This window comes from Anopheles coustani, chromosome 3 (assembly GCF_943734705.1).
Source record: "Anopheles coustani chromosome 3, idAnoCousDA_361_x.2, whole genome shotgun sequence".
In the NCBI taxonomy this organism is placed as follows: Eukaryota; Metazoa; Arthropoda; class Insecta; order Diptera; family Culicidae; genus Anopheles; species Anopheles coustani.
The window spans coordinates 832,963-857,858 of NC_071288.1; the positions used below are offsets into that span (position 1 = coordinate 832,963).

Sequence of the window (24,896 nt, forward strand, 5' to 3'; positions counted from 1 at the left end):
ATTTGCACTGCAAAATGGTCAGTAATACCTATGCTGCTGTTTGTCGCACTATTTCTAACAGATGAATTGTGTGATTTCCCATCAATTCTTGTGGATCTACACCGACATCCTCGCTGAGGTTGTCCAAACTTATCACCGAACAAACAAGATCCCACTTTTTGAGCAGATTTTCGATGCACCAATCTGCGCTTCGTTCCTGATATGTACAGATGAACTTGGCCGCAGGATTCGCCTCAAGTATGAACGAAATGGTCACTAGAATGTCTTCAAACACGGACGGATCATAGAATACGTCCGAGCCAAGTATAAGATCCAGCGGTCCGAGCTGTAGAACCTGGTCCAAAAACAATCCCCAGGTTAGACCGATGACCTCGATGGACTTGCCAGGACCTGGAAGCAGATTGTTCAATCGGCAGCACCGTTGAATATGTTCCAATGTTTTCGGCAGCGTGCTGCAGTCGCTGAGTGTTACGTGAGCACCACACTTGGCTGCAAGTATCCCCGGTAGCGCAGTTCCGGCACCAATTTCCAGTATTCGCTTGTTGACCAACGAGTGCCGCCGATCCCACAGAAACCACGCCAGTACTGGAGCCGAAGGCCAGGTGTAAAAGGAATATCCGGGCAGTGGAAGCTGTAACGCAAACGCTAAATTATATCTTTCTGTTTTGTGTGTGACGAAAGCTTCGTTTTTGACACTATCGTGTAAACAAAGTAAGCTTATACGATTAATTTCAGGTAATTACCTCAGGTATCAGTATTTCTAATTTTTCACCGTTGGTTTGAGTACCGTTTTGGGATTTGCTTCCAAAAACAAACCTCTTTATCTGTTCGCCATCGTTTTCCATTTGTTGGAATTTCGTCATTTTCAGCGAAACTGCAATTGCGATGAAGAACGCCAAGTGCCGCCTGCAATGGAAGCAATTCGTATACACAGCTCGAGTTGAACTTGAGTTTAAAACAAATCAAAACAGTTCCTCGCTACATAGCATGCGAAAAAACACATTGAAACTGGTTTCAATTTGGTTGAACGATAAAAACCTAGCTTCAAGCTGAATGAAATTTGTAGGTATCTCACTGCCCTTCCTGGTTGCTGTAAATAAAGCTAAAGCAGGATAGCTCTATAGTCTGTTGCCACAGCAGCTAGAGCAGGAAATAAGTAAACAATAATAGAAAAATATCAAACACATTTTGCTTGGATAGCTGTCATTGTCGCGAGGCTTTTGTTGCGATAAAAAGGATTTGCTGAAATGTATTAATTTAAAGTGAAAATTTCGTTTTAATGGAAAACAAACTAACCGAACAGTGAAATACTACGCAATGTTTGTGCTAATGCCTCGAATTAAAGATCTTGCGGTTCAGTTTAAGGATTTTCAGCGGAATTCTTCGGCTTGGACCGAGTCAATTTGAGGAAAAGCAATTAGCTTCAATTATTGTGATGCTCAAATCGGAATTATAAAATCCTGCCTGTAAAATGCATATGAAAGGGCTAACGCTGTCCGCGATACTAGAACAGGGCACAACTCGACGGCGTAAGTCCCCGCCGAAAGAAGAGTGTCCCAAAAAACAAAAACGTGATTCCTGGCGAAAGGTAAGTGTTTATGTTTGAGCGCACAAGCTAAAACAAGTTGCTACTTTAGCATTTATTCGGTTGGGTTAATTGTGTTTTTTTAGATTGCAGCAGTATTGAACAAATGTGAAACCAAACGGACAGCAGAGGATTTACGTCTGTTGGAAAGCGAGCCAGAAGTGGTGAAACAAATCCTAGAACGTCGTAAGCGCAATGTCGAGTACAAAGAGCGGGTTTTGGAGACCGAAGATGAACCGGAAGTAATTGAACGAAAAGCGCTGAAGTTGGCGCAGGCCATCGAAAAAGCCAACCATTTGATAGTCTATACCGGTGCCGGTATCAGCACTTCCGCCAAAATACCCGATTATCGTGGAAGCAAGGGAATATGGACGTTGCTCGAGCAGGGAAAGGACATCGGAGAATATGACCTTTCCCTCGCCGATCCAACCTTTACACACATGGCTCTTTTTGAGCTGCATCAGAGAGGAATTCTGAAGCATGTACTTTCACAGAACTGCGATGGGTTGCATCTTCGCTCGGGGCTTCCACGATTGTCCCTCTCCGAAGTACACGGTAATATGTACGTGGAGGTATGCAAGCAGTGTAAACCGAACGTAGAATACTGGCGTCTGTTCGATACAACACAATTTACCGCTCGACACTACCACAAGACAAACCGCCGATGCAGGCGATGCGGTGGACCCCTGATCGACACAATAGTGCATTTTGGCGAGCGTGGCCAGCTCAAGTGGCCACTGAACTGGGCTGGCGTAACGCCACACACCGAGAAGACTGATTTGATTCTTTGCATTGGATCGAGCCTGAAAGTACTGCGTAAGTACACGTGGCTGTGGGCCACCGATCGGCCAATCAAAAAACGGCCCAAGATTTTCATCATCAACCTTCAGTGGACACCGAAAGATAAGGTTTCGACGCTTAAAATAAACGGCCGCTGCGACGAGGTGATGCAATTGGTCATGAAGCATCTCAACATCGAGGTCCCGGTTTACGATCGCTTCAAGGATCCTATTTTCGCCCATGCCACCCTGTTGCATCCCGACGAGCAACATACAGCATCGCAACCTATGCTCAAAAAGGCAGCTGCCACCAAAGAGGAAACTACAACGGAAAATGTAATCAAAAAAGAGCCTCCTGCAGAAAGCGCGTCTGAAATTAAGATAAAACCCCCCGATTTCGTCGGTGCAAGTGCTCAACAGATGTATTTGAACAATCTGATTCATGCACATCAACAACAACAAATGACCAACAATTATAATATGCTGCTTAATTCAGTCGCACGAGGACCAACTGTGCTCCCACCCCTAGTTCCTTGCTCAAATTCGCCTGCAATTGTCAATGAGCAGATAAAAGTTGAATGCAATGAGCCGACTGGTGCGGCTAAACCAAGGTCTGTTGCACCGCTAAACATAATTAAGCTAGACACGGCCTCGAATCTGTTTGGGAATCTTAGACATGTGCTTAACTCGATCAATCTGTCCTCACTTGGCGGCGGCTGTGCATCCAGTGGTAGAGGCAATAGTAATCACCAAACTTCCAGCAAAGAAAAAACTACCTTCCCTAGTGGAGCACCGGAAACCATACGTAATTATGCGAAAAAAGAAGAAAAATTTTAGTAATTTACTAACTTTATCTTATATTATTCAATTTCAGTGCAAGTTCCTATGCCTCTACTGTTACAGCCCGGTGTAACGATTGTCCAAAAACCTTTCCTAACTGGGAATGCTTCTGAGCAGGGCGCTGTGAAAGTGGAGACCGAAAACAAACTGCCGCAATGTAACAAGATACAACTCATCGTCAAACCGGTGATCGTTAGTAATCCGCCATGTTTAGTACCGATACAACAACACCGTAAGCAAACGGAATCCGACCCGTTAAAGTCAATCAGTAAGAAAGATCTCGCTCCGGCAGCTTCATCATCAGTAACAACAGCAAGTCCTTTGGACACCTCCCGAGACATGAAACTGGAACAAGACGATCCGATTAAGGTATGCCCCAGCCTGCCAGCAAAACTGTTGCAAAATATGAATGAAAGTGTATGTAAAACAAATGACGAGACCACAATTAATATAACATCAACAAGCACACAACAAGGCTTGGTTAACATGGATGCAAACAATGGTGGTCTCTTGGAAAATAACGGAAGCAATGAAAAAGAGTGCACAGACGTATCGCAATGCAGTTCATGGACTACTGTGCTTCATGAAAATAACATTCAAAATGAAGTCGACTGTGAGATGAAGCACTCACTAAAGCAAGAAAGTGATTCTGTAATAAGTCATCCTGAATCAGGTGAAAAGGAGCTAGAGCCGGAAGAAATTCTGGAACCAACGAACATTTCACTATTGGAAGACTCTTCATGTAAAAGTCTAGATAAAAATGAAGAGGCAACAAATGTGTCAACAATTACAATGAATGAAAAGATGAATCCCGCAGAAGCAAGCAAATTAGAAGGTCGGATTATTGAAACAAGCAAGTTACATGTGGAACAAACTTGTACAGTACAGACAAATACTAATCCGGACACGGAAAACACTGATTTGAATATGCCTACTGGTTACGGTAATGAGTTTTGTCGTGTAGATGAATCCGTTTCTCTCGCAGATATCGAAACAAGTATTACAACGACCGATGCTCAATATCCCTCAAACGATCCGATAGGCTCAGATCCAGCGGTACAAAATGGCATACTCATTTCTGCAAACTTGGATGAGGCGCAAACAGATCAAATCCTTGTTCGAGATAGGATTGTTCAAAACACCGACCAGACGAAGTTATGTTTGGTAGAAAGACGTACCGATCAAAATAACGGTGATGATGATAGGATGAAAATCATAAAACCGGATACACTCGAATGCAAAACAGTTTGCATCAAGGCAGCTATCGACAAAACGGTTAACGAGTCGAAAGAAGCTACTTTAACCGATGCACAGCCAGCTACACCAACTGACATGCGTAATAATGAGTCAAATGAGAAACTAATTCAAGCTGATCTGTTTAAACAGGACAGTATAGAACCCAATCATCAGTATATCAACGACATAAAGGACCAGCCAAAAGCCAGTGATATATCCTGCACGAACTCGACTAACAATATCAATAATATTCACGCCCAGGATTGTGATAGGCCCGAAGAATCGATAAACGGTTCCGAACATATAACACAACAATCAGTTACCGGTGACGAACGAAATGTGAACGAGTGTGTGCCATTGAAAACTTTTGATGAAAGCCTGCAAAGTACAGTTGCTAAAGAATCATCCAACGACACGAAAAGACTCGACTCGATGAGCAACTCGATCACGTCAGCAACAGTAACTGATCAATTGCATGATGAGAAAGGGCATCTGCAGTCTATTAGTTTAGAAACAAGTTGGGAAATCGATTTGGGTAGTGAATACTCTTGGCGCAAATATGAAATCCCTGATGAATTTTCGGATGATTCTGGAGGCATAAAACAATATTCGGTTGCAAAGAATGGTGAAATGGAATATGAGCAAAAGGCTGAAACAGAAGACGAGAAAGCTGGGTCGATTGTAGATGTGGAAGCAGCAGGCAAATTTGAATCATTAAAACTCTCAGAAGATGTTCCCTATCGTTTGCCTGGTGATTCTGAACCATGTAAAGTGGAAGTAATTGGAGCTGAAAGCCGGCCGTTAAAAAGCTGCAAAAGCAATTGTGAGGCAAAATGTAATCATCCTATTCAAGAATATTCTAACCGACATTACGTAAACTGCGAGAATCAACCGTCATTGGATGAACGACCAGATCAAAAGCAGATAGAGCAGGAACTAAAGTCGAATCACATTGAAGCAAAATTGGAAGCAGATATTTTACCCTTGTTTGATGGCGATGCAGAAATTCTGGGTACTGAAAACAATGAAAATGATAACCTCCTATCACAAGAACGACGTGAATGCTCTGTCGTGGATACTGATGCCTCCATTGAGATCTCTCACGAAAAATCCTCCCCGACGAAGGATGCAGAAGCCGGCTCTGACAAGAAATCACAGAGTATGGATTGTGAAACTAATATTGAGTTTGCAAGTGAATGTGATGCACCAATAAAAGAAGATATGAACTACAACAGCCAAGATGAGTCGACGCAAGGCAAAACGGATGTAGAGTTGATGGAAACTGACAACCAGTCCCTTATTAGTGAGGGAAAAAGTTCACCATGTCATTTGCAAGACAAACCCCAAGGAATGGAAGCGTTTACTGACGAACAAACAAGTTAGTAAAAATCGCTAACTGCCTAAAAAATCAACTTAACATTCTATTGTCTCTGTTTTCATTATAGAAAGTGACCAGTCTGCAGAATCTTGCTCACACCGGGAAAGTCAAAAAATGGTAAAAGTTGTGCTGAGCAACAGTTCTCTTTTGGAGCTGTACGAAGCTGCGCCAAAATTCGCCGACGGATATCCACCCGCTTTGAAATTGATATCGCATCTCAAATACCATGTTTCGGGTCAAATAGCGACCAAAATGGCGACACCTCTCAACCAACAAACTCCGACGTCTAGCGCCGTCGCTCCAACGACTGCTGCAACGGCAACTAGGATGGTGGATGTTGGCCCGCAATGTACTACGAACTCGACACTAGCGGTTGAAAGTCCCACTGAAAACCAGAAAGCCTATCAACCCATCATACAGATAGCATCTTCGGGTAATGCCTACGCTAATGGCTTGATGAGTCCCACGGCGAACGGGATCGGGGGGGTCGCCAATATGGGTTTAGCACATGCTCTTCAACCTAACCAAAGGCCGGCTCCACCGTTTGCACCGCTCCAGGGTGGACTAGCTTCTGGCGGTGCGTTGGCAGCTTATTTTATGAAAAATCATCCTTTTCCCAACCTGTTTGGAATGGCCGCCAATCTGGTCCTTCTCACTAGCCCCCTCAAGGGACAACCAGTAAACACCGGTGCACCATTGCTGACGCCAAAAGATGTTGTAACCACGTCCACCACAAGTGTTGCGACGAATCCCGATACACCAGAAAACCTACGGCTCGAATCTGACGACCAGACAGACGAAGACGAGGAGGGTCGATCAAAAAAACGACGTTCGAAGCGCCTTGAATCGGCACGCATCAATAAGCAGCTTACGACGCCGGAAAAGACCGATTCCGACACGGATACCACCGTGGATCACACCATCTCGAAACGACTGCGCCGACGGGTCAATAATCCATCGCAGGATGAAAGCGACGAAACGACGGGGGAAGTGGGAGGGAACCGCTCGCGGAGCTTCCGTATTCGCCGCAAACCCGAATTTCTGAACATTAAACATCCGGAAAAGAAAAAGAAGCGAGCCACCGAGGAAACAACATCCCTGCAGGCATCTACCAGTTCCTTCCAACCTCAGACAGCACGTACTTTGGGCTCCGAGGCGATCGTGTCTTCAGCATGTGTGACAACAACAACGGCCCCGAGTCGAATAGTGACGATTTCGACTCCCATCAACTATTTGCCAGTGTCATTTGCTTCGACCATCGGAAACAGTACGATGTCAAGTAAGTCTATCCAGTTATGTTAACCCCTTTTTTTAAGTTTTGCGAATGAAATGCAACTACACACTATCAAAACGAAAGAAAAACCGCAAAGATTGAGCCACTTCACTTACCTTAATCAGTATCATTGTTTTGTCGAAAAGCACGTAACGCTTCTTTGCCTCGTAAGAAAGCGTTCCATGTCGTTTATTTTGGGATTCAGTGAACAAACATATATAGAAACATGTTAACTGGTGTAATAAGCCAAACGTGATCGTTGAATCATGCATGACAACATGGTTTTTATAATCAATTTTGTTAATAACTAACGAAGAGAGTTATTTGTAGGAAATTGCGAAATGAAATGAAAATTAAGCATTTCAAATCAAGTGTTGAGTTCTAGAAAAACAGTTTTTTTTTGTTTTGCTTCTTTCAGCCATTTCACCGCAGGATAAGTACAAGCGCATCCTAAACTACTGCAAGGCCGCGATGCAACAGCAAACGAGCACCGTAAACAGTGGTCATAATCTCCCTCAATGGTATGACGTCAACTACGCCTACTCTGGCCTTCACAGCATAATCCATCCGCCTCCGCCGGACGTGAACCTTTGGGGTGGAAGTTCCATCAAACTCGAACCCCCGCAACCGCTGGTGGTCGAGTGTAAGTTTTGCTTCGAAAACTACTCCAAATATAGCTGCCAATTCTACCCACCGCAGCCGGCCGAGTTTGCTGTAAAGTCAGTTCACCGCACGAAGGTGGTCATATGCGAGTGTTGCGATTTTTCCGATGGAGAGTGCGAAAAACCAAATACCGAACCGCCGAATGGTGCAGACACCAATGCACCAATTCCACCTGCTTCGACATCGAAAGACCCCGCGATCTCGATGATGGAGGAACATAAACGGAAAACGCCGGAGAGTACGGATGGGTCGAATGATTCGGAGAGTATCTCACGGGTCACGAAGCGAACGAAAAGCGAAAGCGTACCCCCTATCGATGGGGACCCCCCGGGTACACCGATCAATACTACTAATGTTCTAAGTACGGCACATAAACCGAAGGTTAAACCAGGCTGGTATGGTAAGGGTTATCGAAAGCACTTACGGCGCAAGAAACGTACGAGTCAAGGTTAAAGTTAAAAAAAAAAAACAGAGACGAGCTAACGAAGTTGACAATTTTACATGAGGAGGTGCCTTGAGTTTGCGTGATTTGGAGCAATTTCAACCTTCAACCAAATGTCCCGTTTGATTCATTCATGCTGGTGTGACTGGTTCGACCAACTCGGATTTTCCTATTTTCAAAGTGTACAGTCAAGACACACTACAAATGTCTGTAATTTTATTTATGAACATCTGTTTTAATAATCAAGTTACTTTGGAAGTGTTGATCAGTTTTTACCGATTTTTCCAATTTTTCTACCACCTCTATTATTTCTTTTCTCTCGATAATTTTTTTCGATACTATTATGAACATTTGCCTGCAAAATATTTGCAAAGCATAAAAAAGGATACAATAAATCCTTGTATGTCGAGCACTGTTCGAAGGTGAACTCGGTAACTTCGTACGTGCCGTCTTTAAACGTCGATAAGTATTGATTAAACGAAGCGGATTCGAACAAATAAAAAACTATCGCCAACGTGAGGTTGCGTTGTACAAAGTAGTTTTTAAGAAAGCCGATACTCAATGCTCTGTATCCTGGTAAGGAGTTTACTGAGAAGGGAAACACGATACTAACGCTATCGCTTAAAACGAGTCCCAGAGTGCGTGTAGTGTTAGAAATTATCAAATTTGGATTAGAATTATAAAAGATTTATTTTTTTGACACCGGGAAAAATGAAATGAAACGGCCCTTTTAATCAGCGCTTGTGTTTGCCCTTCTTTTTACCTCAACGTGTTAATTAAGATCTCTGAGAGTTAAGGTTTCCTCTGTAAAAAAATGTTTGACTTTCTCGATAAACAGCAGTTTATTTTACACCGCTGTAGAGTAGATTAGAGTTCATATGATAGGTGTGTGTTGGGATAATTTTTGATAAAAATCGACAGAATTGTGTTACGATCGAAATGTGGCACTGAAAGCACAGTCACCGGTTTTGTGCTGGAAAAATTAGGACGAACTAACATAACTTCAGTTGGTTAACTAAAGTTAAAGTTGTGACGGTGCGATTTTTTGCATTTACTTTTGGTGAAGTTTCATAATAACAACGTACGTCGGTATTTAGTTTTATGCTATCAGAAAGGGTCTTAAATATAAGACTTAAAATACTTACACTATAACCACGTGTGAGCGATTCAATAAATATTGATTTATTTCAGCTAATGCCTCTTGCGTATTAAATTTAACTGCTTCTATTTGACCGTGAGTGCATTTAACTCACAAAATCGACCAAATCCACGGAATGGATGCAAATAAGTATGCCGCTGAGGGAGGGAATGGAAAAAATAAATCTATTAGTCAGACATCTCCACTTCCATCGTTCCATGACGCCTTAATTGGTAAGCTCCATGAATGGAGTGCGTAGGCTACGATGAACCATCGCACCATACGCGACTCTACATGGAACATTCGTTGCGTTTCACCAGACACACCTTAAATGGTAATATCTTCAAGAACTACGAGTTTTGCTACATCTGTGCCATAAATTCCCTAAATGAACCATCGACTCGACTCAACTTCGCCTACATGGTTTTGAAGATTTTCATCGAGCGTTCTCTTTCGACGACTAAGACGATGACGTAATCTCACGCATCCATATGGTGAAGTTCAGATCATTTTACGACTCGTGACCAAGGCAGACAATTTCTTTCTCAATATATCAAATACTCTTCAGAAAAAGACAAAGATGAATCTCATTTACAGAAATAATTTATTAGATCATTTCCTGTTTTTCTCGTTCAGAAGAAACTTTCGGGAGAATCCAAAGTTTAATTTGTTATACACCCGTTTGTTTCATCTGTTTGTTTGCTCAGTGCGTTATGGCGTGAGAAAGTTAGTATTCCTCAGCACCCTCGCCCTCGCCCTCTCCGGAGTCCATGCCGACTTCCTCGTAATCCTTCTCAAGGGCAGCCAGATCCTCACGGGCTTCGGAGAATTCACCCTCCTCCATACCCTCTCCGACGTACCAGTGCACGAAGGCACGCTTGGCGTACATCAGATCGAACTTATGATCCAGACGGGCCCAGGCTTCGGCAATAGCCGTGGTGTTGGACAACATGCACACGGCGCGCTGCACCTTGGCCAGATCGCCACCGGGCACGACGGTCGGCGGCTGGTAGTTGATGCCAACCTTGAAGCCGGTCGGACACCAGTCGACGAACTGGATCGTGCGCTTCGTCTTGATGGTGGCGATGGCAGCGTTCACGTCCTTCGGCACCACATCTCCGCGGTACAACATGCAGCAGGCCATGTACTTGCCATGACGAGGATCGCACTTGACCATCTGGTTGGCTGGCTCGAAGCAGGCGTTGGTGATTTCGGCCACCGACAGCTGCTCGTGGTACGCCTTCTCGGCCGAGATGACCGGGGCGTAGGTGACCAGCGGGAAATGGATACGCGGGTACGGCACCAGATTGGTCTGGAACTCGGTGAGATCGACGTTCAGGGCACCGTCGAAGCGGAGCGAAGCCGTAATCGACGACACGATTTGGCCAATCAGACGGTTGAGATTCGTGTAGGTCGGGCGCTCGATGTCCAGGTTGCGACGGCAGATATCGTAGATGGCCTCATTGTCGACCATGAACGCGCAGTCAGAGTGCTCCAAAGTGGTATGGGTGGTCAGGATGGAGTTGTACGGCTCAACGACAGCCGTCGACACCTGAGGGGCTGGATAGATGGCGAATTCGAGCTTGGACTTCTTGCCATAGTCCACCGACAGGCGCTCCATCAGCAGGGAAGTGAAACCGGATCCGGTACCACCTCCGAACGAGTGGAAGATCAGGAAACCTTGCAGGCCCGTGCACTGGTCAGCCAGCTTGCGGATGCGGTCCAGCACAACATCTACGATTTCCTTGCCAATGGTGTAGTGGCCACGAGCGTAGTTGTTGGCAGCATCTTCCTTTCCGGTGATCAACTGCTCCGGGTGGAACAGCTGGCGGTAGGTTCCGGTGCGCACCTCATCAACGACCGTGGGTTCCAGATCGACGAACACGGCACGGGGCACGTGCTTGCCGGCGCCAGTCTCGCTGAAGAAGGTGTTGAACGAGTCATCACCTCCACCGATGGTCTTGTCCGACGGCATCTGACCGTCCGGTTGGATTCCATGCTCCAAGCAGTACAACTCCCAGCAGGCGTTGCCGATCTGGACACCAGCCTGTCCGACGTGTACGGAAATACATTCACGCTGCAGAAAAAGAAACGAATAGTTTAGAAACTTGAAGTAGAATGCTGTGCTTTCTCAGCTTGATTCGAATGCCATTTTAATAAAACGTGGATTTGGTTGTTCATCCCTCGTTAGTACAACGTGGTCATAGTAAAAGACCAAGATGTGAATTAATAAAAGGACTTTTTGCTTTTGCCTATTCTGATTAAAAGTCTAGATTGCAATAAATGAGCATAACGACTTTTTGCCCAGGTTAGGCGTACGAAAGCAGAGAAAATACTTGGTTAAATTTCCGATAATCAAGTTCAATGCTGATGCCTCAAAGGAGCCGACGCTTCATTCAAATTCAAGATGGCGTCATCATGCGGCAAAACGCATGACTCATGCCCAGGAACATGGGGCGTGATGGAAAAATCGATTGGGCCAACGCCCTTTCTACTGACCTCAAAAAATCCTACAAATTAGGACAAATTAGAGACTTTTCACTGCGCTCAAACAATTTTCTAACCGAAAAGTTGAGCTAAATGCCATTCGTTGGGTTAATTTTCAATTTAATAACCCAGCTGCCGGCGGATGACGTGGAAGATGAAAAAGTAAGGTTATCGGAGACACCCTTACTTGTTTCAATGGATATGGCTCACACGATGTATTATTCAGACAAAATTCTTATGAATAGGCTTTTACTCACCATTTTGCTTGATACGGTCGATTAGCACTTCACAGAGAAAAACTTGAGAAATTTAGTTCAATTGAACTTTTCGTCAGACAATCCGCTTGTAGCAGCTTACTAGGACGCCTTACAAACAGAAATGAATGGTTCATCGACGATGTTCCACGTATATATAACATCGAGAGGAACAGCTCGAAAGTGGAACGACGCTCTTTCTCAGAGCATCGACCGTTATTTCTAGTGTTGTGCCTTATGAATCTTTCTCCTAAGATTCATTCAGATAGATTCACGAATCTTTTGGGATACGAATCTGGAAATGTTAATGAATCTTTTGAAACCATAATGAATCTTTCATGGATCTTTCACGAATCTCCATGATTCTTTGATTTGCATGGATCATGCGACGAAACAAAAAAGGGGTCCCTCTATCCGTTGTTAGCTCATCAATTTTCGTAAGTTGATACATCTGTGGGATATATGAATCTCTCATTAAAAAATTCATGAATCTGAATTTGCATTATACAACTCTAGTTATTTCTAAACTCTTTTTCTCTCAGAAGTTCAAAAAGTTTTATTGTGTGCAGAAGATGCTGAATTTCTCTCGAGAATCATTTGAAAACATCATTGAATTATCAAAATTCGGATTCGGAGATTTGGATTTCAGAGTGGCTTTGAGTTGAAAGATTCGAATCCCAACAGGGTACCCACCACTAGAATGGCTAGCTGCCCAAGGAACAGCTCGAAACTAGAACGACGAGTTTGAAAATTTGCTATTGTGAGCAGATTTGCGAGCGTCATGAACCATCGCTCAACAACCCGCAACTTTTATTTACAATTTTTCATTGGTAATTGCTGTCGTGTGGTTTACCTTGGAAAAAGTAAAAAGGACTTTTACCAATGATGGCAGTGTGACGTGTAGTTTTCAGAACGAGGTTTGCAGAATGTGATTTTCCGTAGGTTACTCTCTCAGATGAAACACTACGGCGGTGCGAGCAATTTGTCGTCGTCCTCCTCTGTGCTGTACTCCAGTCTGGGCTCGGAAAAAGCGACCGACAGCAACAAAGTCAACAGACAATCGACGATAATAGAAACAGGAATGTATTTACGCGACTGGCGAAAAGCGCTCAGATCTCCTCCGTCGTACAGGATAGGCAATCGTACGATACGATTGCAGGTCCATTTCACCTGGGTACTGGCGACTCTCTGTGCGTTACTGCTGCTTGTATTATACATATCCTCCAGTCCGACGTACAGCGCCAACAATGTTCCAGCGCCCAGTAGCTTCCTGCGCAACACGGCCATCGTGTACAATCACACCTATCCGCTGACCAGTCCCATTATCAGCAGCGGTATATTTTCCTTCCGGATAGCCATAATTGCGGATTTAGATACCAGCTCAGCGATGTCAAAGACCCAATGGGGTAGCTTCTATTTAAAAGGCTACCTAAGCTTCATTCCATCCAAAAGGTCAATTACGGTGTCCTGGGATGATGGCGATCCGAAACAGTTACGGTCCGGTTTCGCTCTGAAAGGCCGAGGGATGGAGCTCTCGGAGCTGGTCGTGTTCAACGGCAAATTACTAACGTTTGACGACCGCACCGGGCTGGTGTACGAAATCGACGGGGATAAAGTTGTCCCCTGGGTTCTGCTCATGGATGGCGATGGACGCACGAGCAAGGGTTTCAAATCGGAGTGGGCCACCGTAAAGGATCAAGTGCTGTATGTCGGTTCGATGGGCAAAGAATGGACGACTTCGGCAGGCGATTTCGAGACGAGCGATCCAATGTACGTGAAAGCAGTCACAGTCCACGGAGAGGTAACTATTCATTGATTCCAAGCCACATGAGCATCAATTTCAAAGTCTCCCTTCTCAACAGGTGTACCACTTAAATTGGATCAATAACTACAAAGCCATTCGTAAGGCAATAGGAATCGAATGGCCTGGCTACATGATTCACGAGTCCGGCGCATGGTCGGACGTGCACAGGCGATGGTTCTTCCTACCTCGGAGATGTTCACGGGAGCGCTACAATGAAACACGAGACGAACACATGGGATGTAATTTTCTTATTTCAAACGATGAAGCATTTCAAAACATTCGCGCAATCGAACTCAAACGAAATGGCGTGCCGTCGACCCACGGTTACTCGAGCTTCAAATTTTTACCAACGACCAACGACGAAATTATCATCGCACTGTCGACGGAGGAACTGAACGGCAAAACATCCACCTTCATCAGTGCCTTCACGGTGGAGGGTGAGGAGTTGATGCCAGAGACGCAAATTCCCACGAACTACAAGTACGAAGGGTTCGAATTCATTTAAAATGCCACTGTGGAATGTAGTGCTTCAGGCGGGTCGGAGCCCAAGGACCAGGTCAATGTAAATATGTAGCGGCGAATTCCTCCTAATAGCAGCTAGTTAGATCAATTTTGTCAATAGCAATTACAGTATAGCGTACTACGTAGTACCTGGAATGGCTTTACGTAGTACCGAAAATGGATGGAGTATTATGCAACAGGGATGCCTAGGTAACTTTAATTGTTTGTCATGCGTAAAATGATACCAAATGCATAAACGGAGAGCAAAAGAGGGCAGTCACGATGCATTCGTGTAGGCTCGTTGATAAAACAAAAACTATTTATCAATCTGTTGTGATAACAGTTTTTCTTTCCTGTACAGAGTTTTTTTTTATTAAATGCAAAACACACATTCGCTACAGCAGTAAATAAAAGTCGTTTTTTAACTTTAAATCATTAATTGAGAAAGTAGTAGATAAGGCAATACACATGTGACATCCTGCGCCTGGCATATAACAAAAACAAACCATTGCCAGTTCGCCGGAAGGAAAAGCACAACGAGTCATCTCTCTCGCTCACGATTATCCCTTAGATTAGTGGTAGCGCTTAGGTTTGACTTCATTCGTTGCTGGTCATCCTTTCGGGGCGGAGCTGCAATGCGGCGAACTCCGGCCAGCGTGTGAAAGTGCTTGCTAGGTGTATCTTTAAAGTCGGACAACATTGGAGCATAATATGCTGGAGAAGCCAAGACTTCATTGTCGAGAAAGAGTTGTAAGATAAACGTGTACCGTGTACGTGTGTTGTGTAAGCGTTCCAGTCGGAAGTCGGTAAGTTGGTCCTAGTAAATTACACTTTGCCAAACCCGTTATCAGTGTCGTTTGTTGTCGTTCGTTCCGCTCAAAGTACATTTAACGCGGCACTAATCAGCCGAACACCGGGGGATCATTTACACCAGCGAATCTATTTCCAGCGTCCAGTATTGTGTTGTAAAGTGTATGAAATTGAAGTGGAGAACGAAGTGATACTCCTGGTTATTTAGGTGTTTATCTTGTGGCAGTAGAATCATATGTTCCGGTTCCTTGAATGCCACTTTAAGTGTTTACCAAGCTTTCAAAAAGGACAATTGATTATAAGAATACTTTATGTCCAGTTCGAAACTCAGTGAAGAGGGCATCAAGATATCATATAACCGAATCGAAATCGTACGGAATTAATTGTTTCGTCACAATGGGCCTATGCCATTGATTTTGCCGCGCTGCGGTTAACCGATTTGCATGTCCTGGCGCAATCCGCAAAGAGTTTCTGCGGGAAAATCAATTTCTTCGATACACTGCAGAAAAAAGTGTGCAAAAAGGATAGTGCAATCACTGTCACACAAGAATTTGAGTATTCTTTATCATTACGTATTATGTTTGTTCTTTCTCTCAAATGTCTTAGCCCTCCTTCACCTCACCTCTTTGTACGGCTCCCGCGATACCGACAAGTGATTGGTGGATGGATTTGCTAGTCGGCGGTATCCACTCCGGTTGAGTTATTGATTATCGTTAACTATGTATACCTACGCATGAAATGATGGAACAACTAAAGGACTGGGAGTACGTCAAGCAGGGCATCGCGTTGTGGCTCAACAACATGCCAAAGGCAGCAGAGGAGAGCTTCAAGAATCGACCGTCCAGTGTGCATATCGATGCAGGTCACACATTCATTTGTTTCATGGTAAGTACGACGTACGGAAGACCCTTCCGGAATTTTTCCCCTTTTCTTTGCGCCCTGGGTACTCTGTCCATTTGGGTAGACGACACCAACTAGGCGCCTCCACCAACATAGGTCCTTTTCGTTTTGGTCGACAAATATTTTGCTTTCTTTTCATTCACCTTCTTCACCATGCAAACATGTGACCATGGGGCGTATGACCATTGTTTGCATTGCAAGAGATGCGAAAGGATGTCTATTTACTGTCCCCTTAGGATGTACACACATTTTGAACATCTTAGCCAATATGCCGCGTGGTAGTAGTTGGGCGTTTTATTGTAGAATTTTACATTCGCGAGCATGTTCTATTGTAGCACATCCCTTGAAAGGTTCATGAAACAATGAAACAATGGAGTAACAAGGTTTATATGCAACGACATCCATTCCTGCGACGTCTGGGCCAACGCTAAGGACGAAGTTTGCCCTGTTGGATAGGAATAAAGCGTGCAATTAGACATTGCTTCAGGTAGTCCAGTTCTTGTTGACGCTCTTCTATTTCTTGCACAACCGACTACGCTTCATCTGATTCATCACTTTCGCCGGACTCTTCCGATTATCCAGAATCAGAATGGTGTTCCATTTGTTCTTCCTGTATAGGATCAGGTGCGTCTGCAATTTGGCCTTCTTTTGTAGTTTCTGCTGGTTCTACGATGTCCAGTGGCTCCTCAACCGAAGCATTCGGAGGATCAAATAGCTGCATTGAATCTTCCGAAAGATTACGGCGCGTACAGTCCGAGGCCTGCAAAGGCCTGTAGCCCGACAAGTTACATGAAGTAGTAACCCGAGTTATCTTAACATGAAGTAATGTCATGGTTTAGTAAAGTATGAACGAATGACCATTGTTTGTATTGCAAGCAAAAGGACGTCTATTTATTATCCTTTTAGGATGTACATGCATTTGAAAGGCACTGAAAGGTGGAACATTGTTACAGAAAACAGAGTAACACGGTTTAGAGCATCTATGGACGGATGCCGGTTCTGTTACGCATGAGCCAAGCAAACCCACATGTGCGTGGGCCTGCTAGTTGGAATCTATCCTCAATAGGAATAAGACGTCCAATTAGATATCGCTCCAGGTATTCCAGTTCATGTTGATGTTCTTCTATTTCTTGCACAATCAACAGCTCTTCGTTTGATCCACCGCTTTCTCCGGACTCTTCTGATTCATCAGATTCAGAATGATCCCCGTGAGCATGTGGATGTTTGGGTCCTCGATGTGGGTCAGAAGGAGGATCTCGTTCTGGTGCTTCATCTCGTGGCTCTTCGCCTTCCGCTGGATGTTGTTCCAGTGTTGGTTCTTCCTCCCTTTTAGGTTGTTCTTCATGAACCAGTCGTTCTTCCAGTGCAGGATCAGGAACGTCTGCTTGTTGATCTTCGTACGCGGGAGCAGCTGGCTCTACGATGTTCGACGACTCCTCTACCGGAGCATTCGGGGACTCAGAATCAGCTAGCTGCAGTGAACCACCCGGAACTTCTGGGACACTGTTGCCGTCGATAGCTGCCGCTAGCCCGACGAGAAGTACGACGGCAAATGTAACAATCTTCATGACGGAGGTTCCTTCCGAAGCTTCCTTTGCACAATGAAACGTTGAAAATTTCCGTTATGATATTTATACCGGGAAAACATGCACAGGCAACCAACTTAAAGCTTCAATTAAATTTAAAAAAAAGACAACACATTGCTATTTCGATGGCAAACAAAATCTTATCATAAAAGAATTTCATGGTTTAGTAAAGTATGAACGCATGACCATTGTTTGTATTGCAAGCAAAAGGTTCTCTATTTGTTGTCCTCTTACGATGTACATGCATTTAAAAGTACTGAAAGGTGGAACATCTTAGCAAATATGCGGCATGGTAGTAGATGGGCATTTTATTGCATCAATTTACATTCGTGAGCAGGTTTGAATGGAATACATCCTTTAAGGAGTCCATAAAACGCACAACGGGGTAACAAGATTTAGAGTATGCGACGGGGCAGGCCCCTGGGACGCCGGGACCAACGCCAAGGACGAATTATGCGCGCCTGTTGGCGGGCAGGCTGAATAGGAGTAGGAAGACGTCCAATTAAATAACGTTTCAGGTAGTCCAGTTCTTGTTGGCGTTCTTCTAGTTCTTGCACAATTGCCAGCGCTTCATCTGATTCATCACTTTCGTCGGACTCTTCTGATTCCTCAGATTCAGAATGATCCCCGTGAGCATGTGGATGTTTGGGTCCTGGATGTGGGTCAGAAGGAGGATCTCGTTCAGGCGCATCATCTCGTGGCTCTTCGCCTTCCGCTGGATGTTGTTCCTGTGCTGGTTCTTCTTCACGTCCAGGTTCATCTTCCCGTGTAGGATCTTCTTCCCCTGCGGGTTGTTCTTGTGCTGGCTGTTCTTCCTGTGTAGGTTTTTCTTCCGGTGCCGTTTCTTCTTCCGGTGCCGTTTCTTCTTCCTGTGCCGGATCTTCTACTTGTGCTCCTTCTTCTTCCTGTGCTGGTTCTTCTTCCTGTACAGGTTCTTCTTCCTGTGCAGGTTGTTCTTCCTGGGCAGGGTCAGCAACGTCTGCTTGTTGTTCTTCGTCTGCTGGTGCAGCTGGCTCTACGTTGTCCGACGACTCCTCTACCGCAGCATTCGGGGACTCAGAATCAGCTACCTGCAGTAAATCACCCGGAACTTCTGGGACACTGTCGCCGTCGATGGCTGCCGCTATGCCGACGAGAAGTATAACAGCAAATGTAACTAGTTTCATGATGGCGTAGGGGATTCCTTTACACACTGAAACGTTGAACACACTCGTTGTGGTATTTATATCGGGAAACAGTAGACAGATCACCTACTTGAAATTTTAATCAGTTGAAAAGTAAAAGAGACTGCATACATTTGCCATTTCGATAGTAAACAAAATCTTATCATATAAAAACGTCTTGTTTTATTCAAGTGTTTCTCGCAGAGAAAACCCGCCATTCATTTTACTGCAACGTGTCATGTCATCGTATTTGCAGTACTGAAAAGACAAGTGGAAACCATAGCAAGCCGTTTTTTTTTATCTTAATTGCATTTTTTTAATAAAACTAGGTATAACGGCCCCGTTACACGGGCCCATGTTGATGAAAGATGAAATTTGCATTAGAATCTAGTAAAATTGTGGTAAATTGAGTTTCTCAAAGCTTCAGTCCAGTTAGAAGATTGAACCTGTATCAAACTGTGAGATGCCAAATTCAAATTCCCAGTTATTCTGATATGATAATGGCTCACTGGCTGCCGTATGGCATTCTCATGGCTGAATGGTAATGAAAAATTGATCGGACCAAACAGAAGAATTGTTGATCACTGAAGACTTTACCTGAGGAATGTGTTTTACATTGTCCGGATAGAATAATTTCCTGATTATCATAATGCCAAATTCAGCCAAAGAAAAATAACAGGGCCAATACCAAAATAACAGGAAAAATGTGGCCAACTTTAGAATCACGCAAGAAATATGATTTTCTCCTGTGATTTTCTGAATCCCGTTGATAGTAAAATGGTCAAGCCATAGGGACTGAATGGCTGAAGCTGTGCAATTGTGTTCTTCTCACCATCTTAATTTAAAAACCGTTAAATTTAAAAATACAATGCAATAGGTATAGTCTTCGGTGAGTTACCATACAAAGTTGAGGTTTTGCACTATTTTAAGTGCATCACCTTGTTCAAGTAAGGACATCAGCCGGAAAATATCACACATATCAATCATTTCAAACACTACTTTTTTCGAGTGCTCGTTTTATGAATTTTGCTATCAAAGTATCCTTTCGTTTTCTCAAGCGAGCTGATTGCCATGGTGATCAAAGTACAGAGAAACGTAGACGATAGGCTCTGTAAGCAGACAGCCGTAGACTTTGTAAGTTAGCGCTTAAGGTTCCGCAAAATTGGCTGTGGATTGTTTAGGAAATTTTCTAATTGTGTTTTTTAGAGGCGCGTGTGTGTTTTCGTGTGATAGACGGTTCAGAAATTTGTGTTTTGGGAACTGACCTGTAGTGCGTTTTTGTAAGAGATTTTTTGTGATTGTGTTTTTGTTTCGGTGATAGTGTTTTGTGTCGAAAACTGTGATATATGTGCTTGTCTTTAATTGTTTTTTTATATTTTTTGTGTTTGAACCTTTCGAAGAATTGTTCTTGCATTTCCGGTATTAGAAAATACACAGCAAAAGTGATTTAATTGAGCTGAGCTAGCTTGCCCGCGCCCTTTGAACACGGATTTGGTGCACATTTTTTTTAACCATGTTGAACAATTAATTATCAATCAAGTGTTTCCTTGATATATCTGATCAACCGAACACATAGTGCCCGGGAACGGAATTTTACAACATTTAGAACCATTTTGCAAAACCAGTTTTCCTTTTTTCCCATCGAGTTGGTTTCCCCAGGTCAACTGTGATTGCTATAGTGATTCTTCAGTTTTTCCCCAAGGAAGCTGATTGCTATGGTGATTAATGCAATGCAATGGGATGAGCGTTTTGAGAATTTCCATACAAAGATGAGGTGTTGCAACGATTTTAGTGCGTTACTTTATCCAAGTAGGAGCGTTATCTTTGGAGCGTGACGTTAAGGATTTTTTATAATAAGACTAGGTAAAACGGCCCGGTTACACGATCCAGTTACCGGACCCGATAACAGGACCCGGTTACAGTGCCCGTTTACAGGTCCCAGTTACAGAGCCCGTTTATAGGACCCGGTAACACGGCCCGTTCACAGGTCCCGGATACAGCGCCCGTTGACTGATCCCGGTTACAGGGCCCGTTTACAGGGCCCGTTTACAGGGCCCGGTTACATTACCCATTTACAGGACCCGTTTACAGGACCCGTTTACATGGCCCGGTGACACGGCCCGTTAGCAGGACCCGTTTACGTGGCCCGGTAACACGGCCCGGTTACACGGCCCAGTTACAGGACCCAGTTACTGGACCCGGCTACAGTGCCCGTTTACAGGGTCCGTTTACAGGACCCATTTACATGCCCCGGTAACACGGCCCGTTAACAGGACCCGTTCATGTGGCCCGGTTACATTGCCCATTTACAGGACCCGTTTACTGGACCCGTTTACATGGCCCGGTGACACGGCCCAGTTACACGGCCCAGTCACAGGGCCCAGTTACTGTAACCGTCTACAGTGCCCGTTTACAGGACCCGTTTACAGGACCCGTTTACAGGACCCATTTACATGGCCCGGTGACACGACCCGTTAACAGGACCCGCTTACGTGGCCCGGTAACACGGCCCGTTTACAGGGCCCGGTAAAAGGTCCGTTTACTGGGCCCAACCTTATGGATGTGATGTTTTATTGTTGATTTTATTCTGCGTTGGTTATTTTCATCACGTTGCAGCACCACCTTTCCCAAGAGTAGCTGCAATGTTCGAAAAAATTGTCCCCCAAATCAAAAAGTATCATTTCCTTCCTATTACAAACTTTGAATGAAACTGTGTAGCAGATTTTCGCTTTGCTTTGTTTTATTTTCCGAAAAGGTAACCATCGATAATCAAAGTAACCATCGATTACCAAAAATAAGAGTGCATGGAAAATGTCCCCTTCCATCCTGCATCCTTGGTATCCTTAGCAACAGTATAGCGTTATAGGGGAAACTAACGCGTTAGCTGAGTGCATCTCACTTTCGCCCTCCCTACGCTCGCTTTCAATGCTATTGCTATCTAATAACAACGTCACCTCTAAGCGCAATTTAAGAGGGCGATGTTTGTGTTATCTAAGTTTATTGCTATGAAATATTTAGCAACAGATCGAAATATTTTAATGTTAATTAACATTTCAATTGCATTCGATCTGTTTTTCAAACTAACCACCACAATTCTTTCTGCTTATTTATAGAATGCCGTGATATCGTGGGAAACGGAAAAGATGAACGAAGCACAGTCGCGTCTTCGGGAGTTGGAAAAGCAGTGCGCCGGTGATGTTGGATGGCTCAAATCGGTCCGTTCGAAACTGTTTGGTCATTGTGAGAGCCGCAAATCTTTAACCGAAACGCTCGAGGAGCAGATCATTCTGGCCGACAGTCAGCTGTGCTTGGCCATACTGGTGTCGCTGAGCCAAGATATAAGCGGATTTATGAAGGGCGGCTGGTTACTGCGAAAGGCCTTTAAAGTCTATCAACATACGTATCAGCAGATTTACCAACTGTACATTGGCACTTTGGAAACCGACGAGGATGCTGCCGGCCCGCAAGCTCCATTGTTTCAAAGGCACACCGCAGATGGGACACTGGCAGAACCGCTCGATTTAGGGACTCCTTCCTCCACCGCATGGACGGTACCGAACTCGAACCTCCAGACACCCGAAGGTGAATGGTAAGGCGGAAAGTGGTCCAGCCCTAGCAAATGGTGAATGAAACATGAATTCTTTATACTTTACAGGTCTCCAATCCAGTTGGAAGCATTACGCAAATCACAAACTACAACATTTGAGTCAATGCGGGACGTTCGCCATCCACCGGGCGAATCGGCCCGTGGAAGTGGTGTGAGCTTGGAAAAAAGTTTCACCGCTGATTTAATTGGACTTCGTGGCAATGTGTGTTCCAGCATCGAGTCCCTCGAAACTAACGATTCTTCCACAATGTCGTGCCGTGTACCGAGAAACCATATGTCACTTGATTTGAACTTACGGAAGGCTGGTAAAAAGAATGGTATCAACAACCCCAGCGGATTAGAAATGTCCGTAAAACATGATCCTACTGAAAGGTAAACCAGAAATGTTTCTCGAATGGCAACATTGATAATACCTTTACTTGCTCCTCCTTCTATTTGCTTGCAGACACATCGAACCACACGAAATCCAAAGGTTGATGGGGGCCGTGAGTTTTGGATATGGAATATTCCAGCTAAGCATTTCGTTGCTACCTCCGAGCCTTTTGAAGCTGATCAGTTTCCTCGGCTTCGAAGGTGATCGGGCGATGGGGATCGCATGTTTGAGATTTTCACGACAAAGTATTGACATGCGTGCCCCGCTGGCCACGCTGGGACTGCTTTGGTACTATACCATCGTGACGCCATTCTTTGCCCTCGATGGTTCCGATTTGAGCAGCGAGATTAGTGCCGCCCAAGAGCTGATCGATGAAGCGAGTGATCAGTTTGCAAAATCGTCTCTGTTTCTCTTCTTTCGTGGACGTGTCGAGCGATTGAAGGTTTGTGATGGGGTGACATTAAATAAAAAGGATTCGTTATGTATAACTTCACTATTATTACAGTGCAATATCCAGGATGCAATAAGAGCCTATGAGTTTGCCTATCGTTCATCAGCGCAGCGTGAAATAAAGCTACTGTGTCTGCATGAAATCGGCTGGTGTCGGTTAATCCAACTGGATTACGGGACTGCGATGAAGAATTTTAAAGAACTTAAGTAAACTATCGGGATGTAACATATGATGCTTGTACGATGAATTAACAGATTTAACCTTTCTTTACCCTCCCACGCAGGACATGTAGTCAGTTTTCGAAGAGTTTTTATTCATATTTGACAGCAATCTGTGAAGGTGCCTTCGGGAATTTCTCGAATCTCGTCCGGTGGCGTGCGGATATACTGGAATTGATAAACCGATCCTCCCAGAAGGTAGCTAAAGTCGCTGTCGCGGGTAGAGTCAGGTTGATGTTCTTGATAATTATTATTTTATTATTTCAGGACTCTCAAATCGAGAAGTACATTTTTCGCCGTTGCTTGAAATTGCCGCGAGCGGAAAGTGGCGAACCGCCAAAGTACAATAGCTCGCTGTATTGGAAGTATCTCGTATTCGAGATGCTATTCCTCTGGAACGCCTTGAACACTTGCAACGTCGAGCAGTTGGAGAGTATGGTTGCCGATTGTTCACAGCCAGTGGATGCCTTTAGCGAACCGATGCTAGGCATTTCGCGCCTAATTCTTGGAGCCTGTCTGTGCTGCCTTACGCGATACAATGAAGCGATTGAAGCGTTCCGGGAGTGTATCGCTCTGCGCGAAGCATCTTCCGACCACCAACAGCAGGACGTACATGTTTCGGCATTTGCTTACTACGAGCTGGCCGTACTGTTACTTCGTCAACAGCAACACGAGAAGGACAGGGTAGAAGCGCGCAGGCTGCTTGTGTATGCTCAACATACCTTCAAGAACTACGACTTTGATAATCGTATCAGCGTTCGTATCCATTCGGTGTTGAAACGATTGGAATAGGTTTCGTTAACGAAAGCTGATAGAGAGAAAAGCTTGTCGCGCTTCGCAAAGAGTTAAAACGGGACGTTAAATAAGTCATAAGAATTGTTACGCTAGTGCCTTACTCATGAACGATAGCTTAGAAACCAAACAATAGCATAACACGTTTTATAATCTTTGAAAAAACTTATATTTTTTGTAACAAGCCAGAGGTGTTTGATTCCAGCACTTTAAATCAGGAGCAATAAAAGCACCTCATTCCTCCCAAGGCTACAAAAGGCTGTAGCTTTAACTCGTATTAATCAATTGCAAGCAGTTAGAACCCAAGCGCAAACGAAAGAGATGAGAAGTTTTAACCAAAGCTGAAGAAGAGATAGGAAGGTATTAGGAGAGGTACGTAAAAAGCTGAGGAAAGTTTGGTATCAATAAACAAATACACAAAAGTTCAACAATCGCCAAGAGACGTCAACTGAAAACAATAAATTTCTATTTAAACAAGAGTGCGTTTACTACAACTCAACTGGTATCCATAATATAGTGAAGGAAGCTCAATAAAATAGTGCATTACATTGAAAGATTCTTCCATCGTGTGATAGTACATGGGGGGGAAGGGAAATTTCAGATAATACACAGTAAA

General features: G+C 44.3%; 6 protein-coding genes across 6 annotated transcripts; 3 read left to right on the forward strand and 3 right to left on the reverse strand.

The window, feature by feature from the left end:
- Positions 1–28: 28 nt before the first annotated feature.
- Positions 29–900, reverse strand: LOC131260952 (histone-arginine methyltransferase METTL23). Its single transcript, XM_058262814.1, has 2 exons — positions 744–900; positions 29–631 (listed from the first exon to the last, which is right to left on the reverse strand). Exons 1-2 carry the CDS (start codon positions 861–863, stop codon positions 29–31), a joined length of 723 nt encoding a protein of 240 aa, XP_058118797.1. The 5' UTR covers positions 864–900.
- On the forward strand, positions 672–9,355 carry LOC131260023 (uncharacterized). Its single transcript, XM_058261675.1, has 6 exons — positions 672–711; positions 1,360–1,588; positions 1,672–3,169; positions 3,239–5,818; positions 5,886–7,097; positions 7,510–9,355. Exons 2-6 carry the CDS (start codon positions 1,472–1,474, stop codon positions 8,205–8,207), a joined length of 6,105 nt encoding a protein of 2,034 aa, XP_058117658.1. The 5' UTR covers positions 672–711; positions 1,360–1,471; the 3' UTR covers positions 8,208–9,355.
- A 564-nt stretch (positions 9,356–9,919) lies between these two features.
- LOC131259047 (tubulin alpha-1 chain-like) lies at positions 9,920–12,195 on the reverse strand. The gene is made up of 2 exons (XM_058260460.1): positions 12,079–12,195; positions 9,920–11,411 (listed from the first exon to the last, which is right to left on the reverse strand). The coding sequence occupies exons 1-2, from the start codon at positions 12,079–12,081 to the stop codon at positions 10,062–10,064; spliced, it is 1,353 nt and encodes a 450-aa protein (XP_058116443.1). The 5' UTR covers positions 12,082–12,195; the 3' UTR covers positions 9,920–10,061.
- A 730-nt stretch (positions 12,196–12,925) lies between these two features.
- Positions 12,926–14,788, forward strand: LOC131259048 (apyrase). Its single transcript, XM_058260461.1, has 2 exons — positions 12,926–13,876; positions 13,938–14,788. The coding sequence occupies exons 1-2, from the start codon at positions 13,031–13,033 to the stop codon at positions 14,382–14,384; spliced, it is 1,293 nt and encodes a 430-aa protein (XP_058116444.1). The 5' UTR covers positions 12,926–13,030; the 3' UTR covers positions 14,385–14,788.
- Positions 14,789–15,830: 1,042 nt separating this feature from the next.
- Positions 15,831–24,759, forward strand: LOC131259046 (tetratricopeptide repeat protein 39C-like). The gene is made up of 7 exons (XM_058260458.1): positions 15,831–16,075; positions 21,953–22,428; positions 22,495–22,818; positions 22,892–23,261; positions 23,325–23,476; positions 23,554–23,686; positions 23,756–24,759. The coding sequence occupies exons 1-7, from the start codon at positions 15,929–15,931 to the stop codon at positions 24,278–24,280; spliced, it is 2,127 nt and encodes a 708-aa protein (XP_058116441.1). The 5' UTR covers positions 15,831–15,928; the 3' UTR covers positions 24,281–24,759.
- On the reverse strand, positions 17,871–18,857 carry LOC131259050 (uncharacterized). The gene has a single exon (XM_058260463.1). The coding sequence runs from the start codon at positions 18,840–18,842 to the stop codon at positions 18,072–18,074; it is 771 nt and encodes a 256-aa protein (XP_058116446.1). The 5' UTR covers positions 18,843–18,857; the 3' UTR covers positions 17,871–18,071.
- Positions 24,760–24,896: the final 137 nt, after the last annotated feature.

Coding starts and splice junctions, on each gene's coding strand:
- LOC131260952 (XM_058262814.1), bottom strand. CDS start 863: ATGACGAAATTCCAACAAATGGAAAACGATGGCGAACAGATAAAGAGG. Junction 632..743: donor TAGAAATACTGATACCTGAG/GTAATTACCTGA, acceptor TTTGCGTTACAG/CTTCCACTGCCCGGATATTC.
- LOC131260023 (XM_058261675.1), top strand. CDS start 1,472: ATGCATATGAAAGGGCTAACGCTGTCCGCGATACTAGAACAGGGCACA. Junction 1,589..1,671: donor AACGTGATTCCTGGCGAAAG/GTAAGTGTTTAT, acceptor GTGTTTTTTTAG/ATTGCAGCAGTATTGAACAA. Junction 3,170..3,238: donor TGGAGCACCGGAAACCATAC/GTAATTATGCGA, acceptor ATTCAATTTCAG/TGCAAGTTCCTATGCCTCTA.
- LOC131259048 (XM_058260461.1), top strand. CDS start 13,031: ATGAAACACTACGGCGGTGCGAGCAATTTGTCGTCGTCCTCCTCTGTG. Junction 13,877..13,937: donor CAGTCACAGTCCACGGAGAG/GTAACTATTCAT, acceptor CCTTCTCAACAG/GTGTACCACTTAAATTGGAT.
- LOC131259046 (XM_058260458.1), top strand. CDS start 15,929: ATGATGGAACAACTAAAGGACTGGGAGTACGTCAAGCAGGGCATCGCG. Junction 22,819..22,891: donor AAACATGATCCTACTGAAAG/GTAAACCAGAAA, acceptor ATTTGCTTGCAG/ACACATCGAACCACACGAAA. Junction 23,687..23,755: donor TAAACCGATCCTCCCAGAAG/GTAGCTAAAGTC, acceptor TTATTATTTCAG/GACTCTCAAATCGAGAAGTA.
- LOC131259050 (XM_058260463.1), bottom strand. CDS start 18,842: ATGAAACTAGTTACATTTGCTGTTATACTTCTCGTCGGCATAGCGGCA.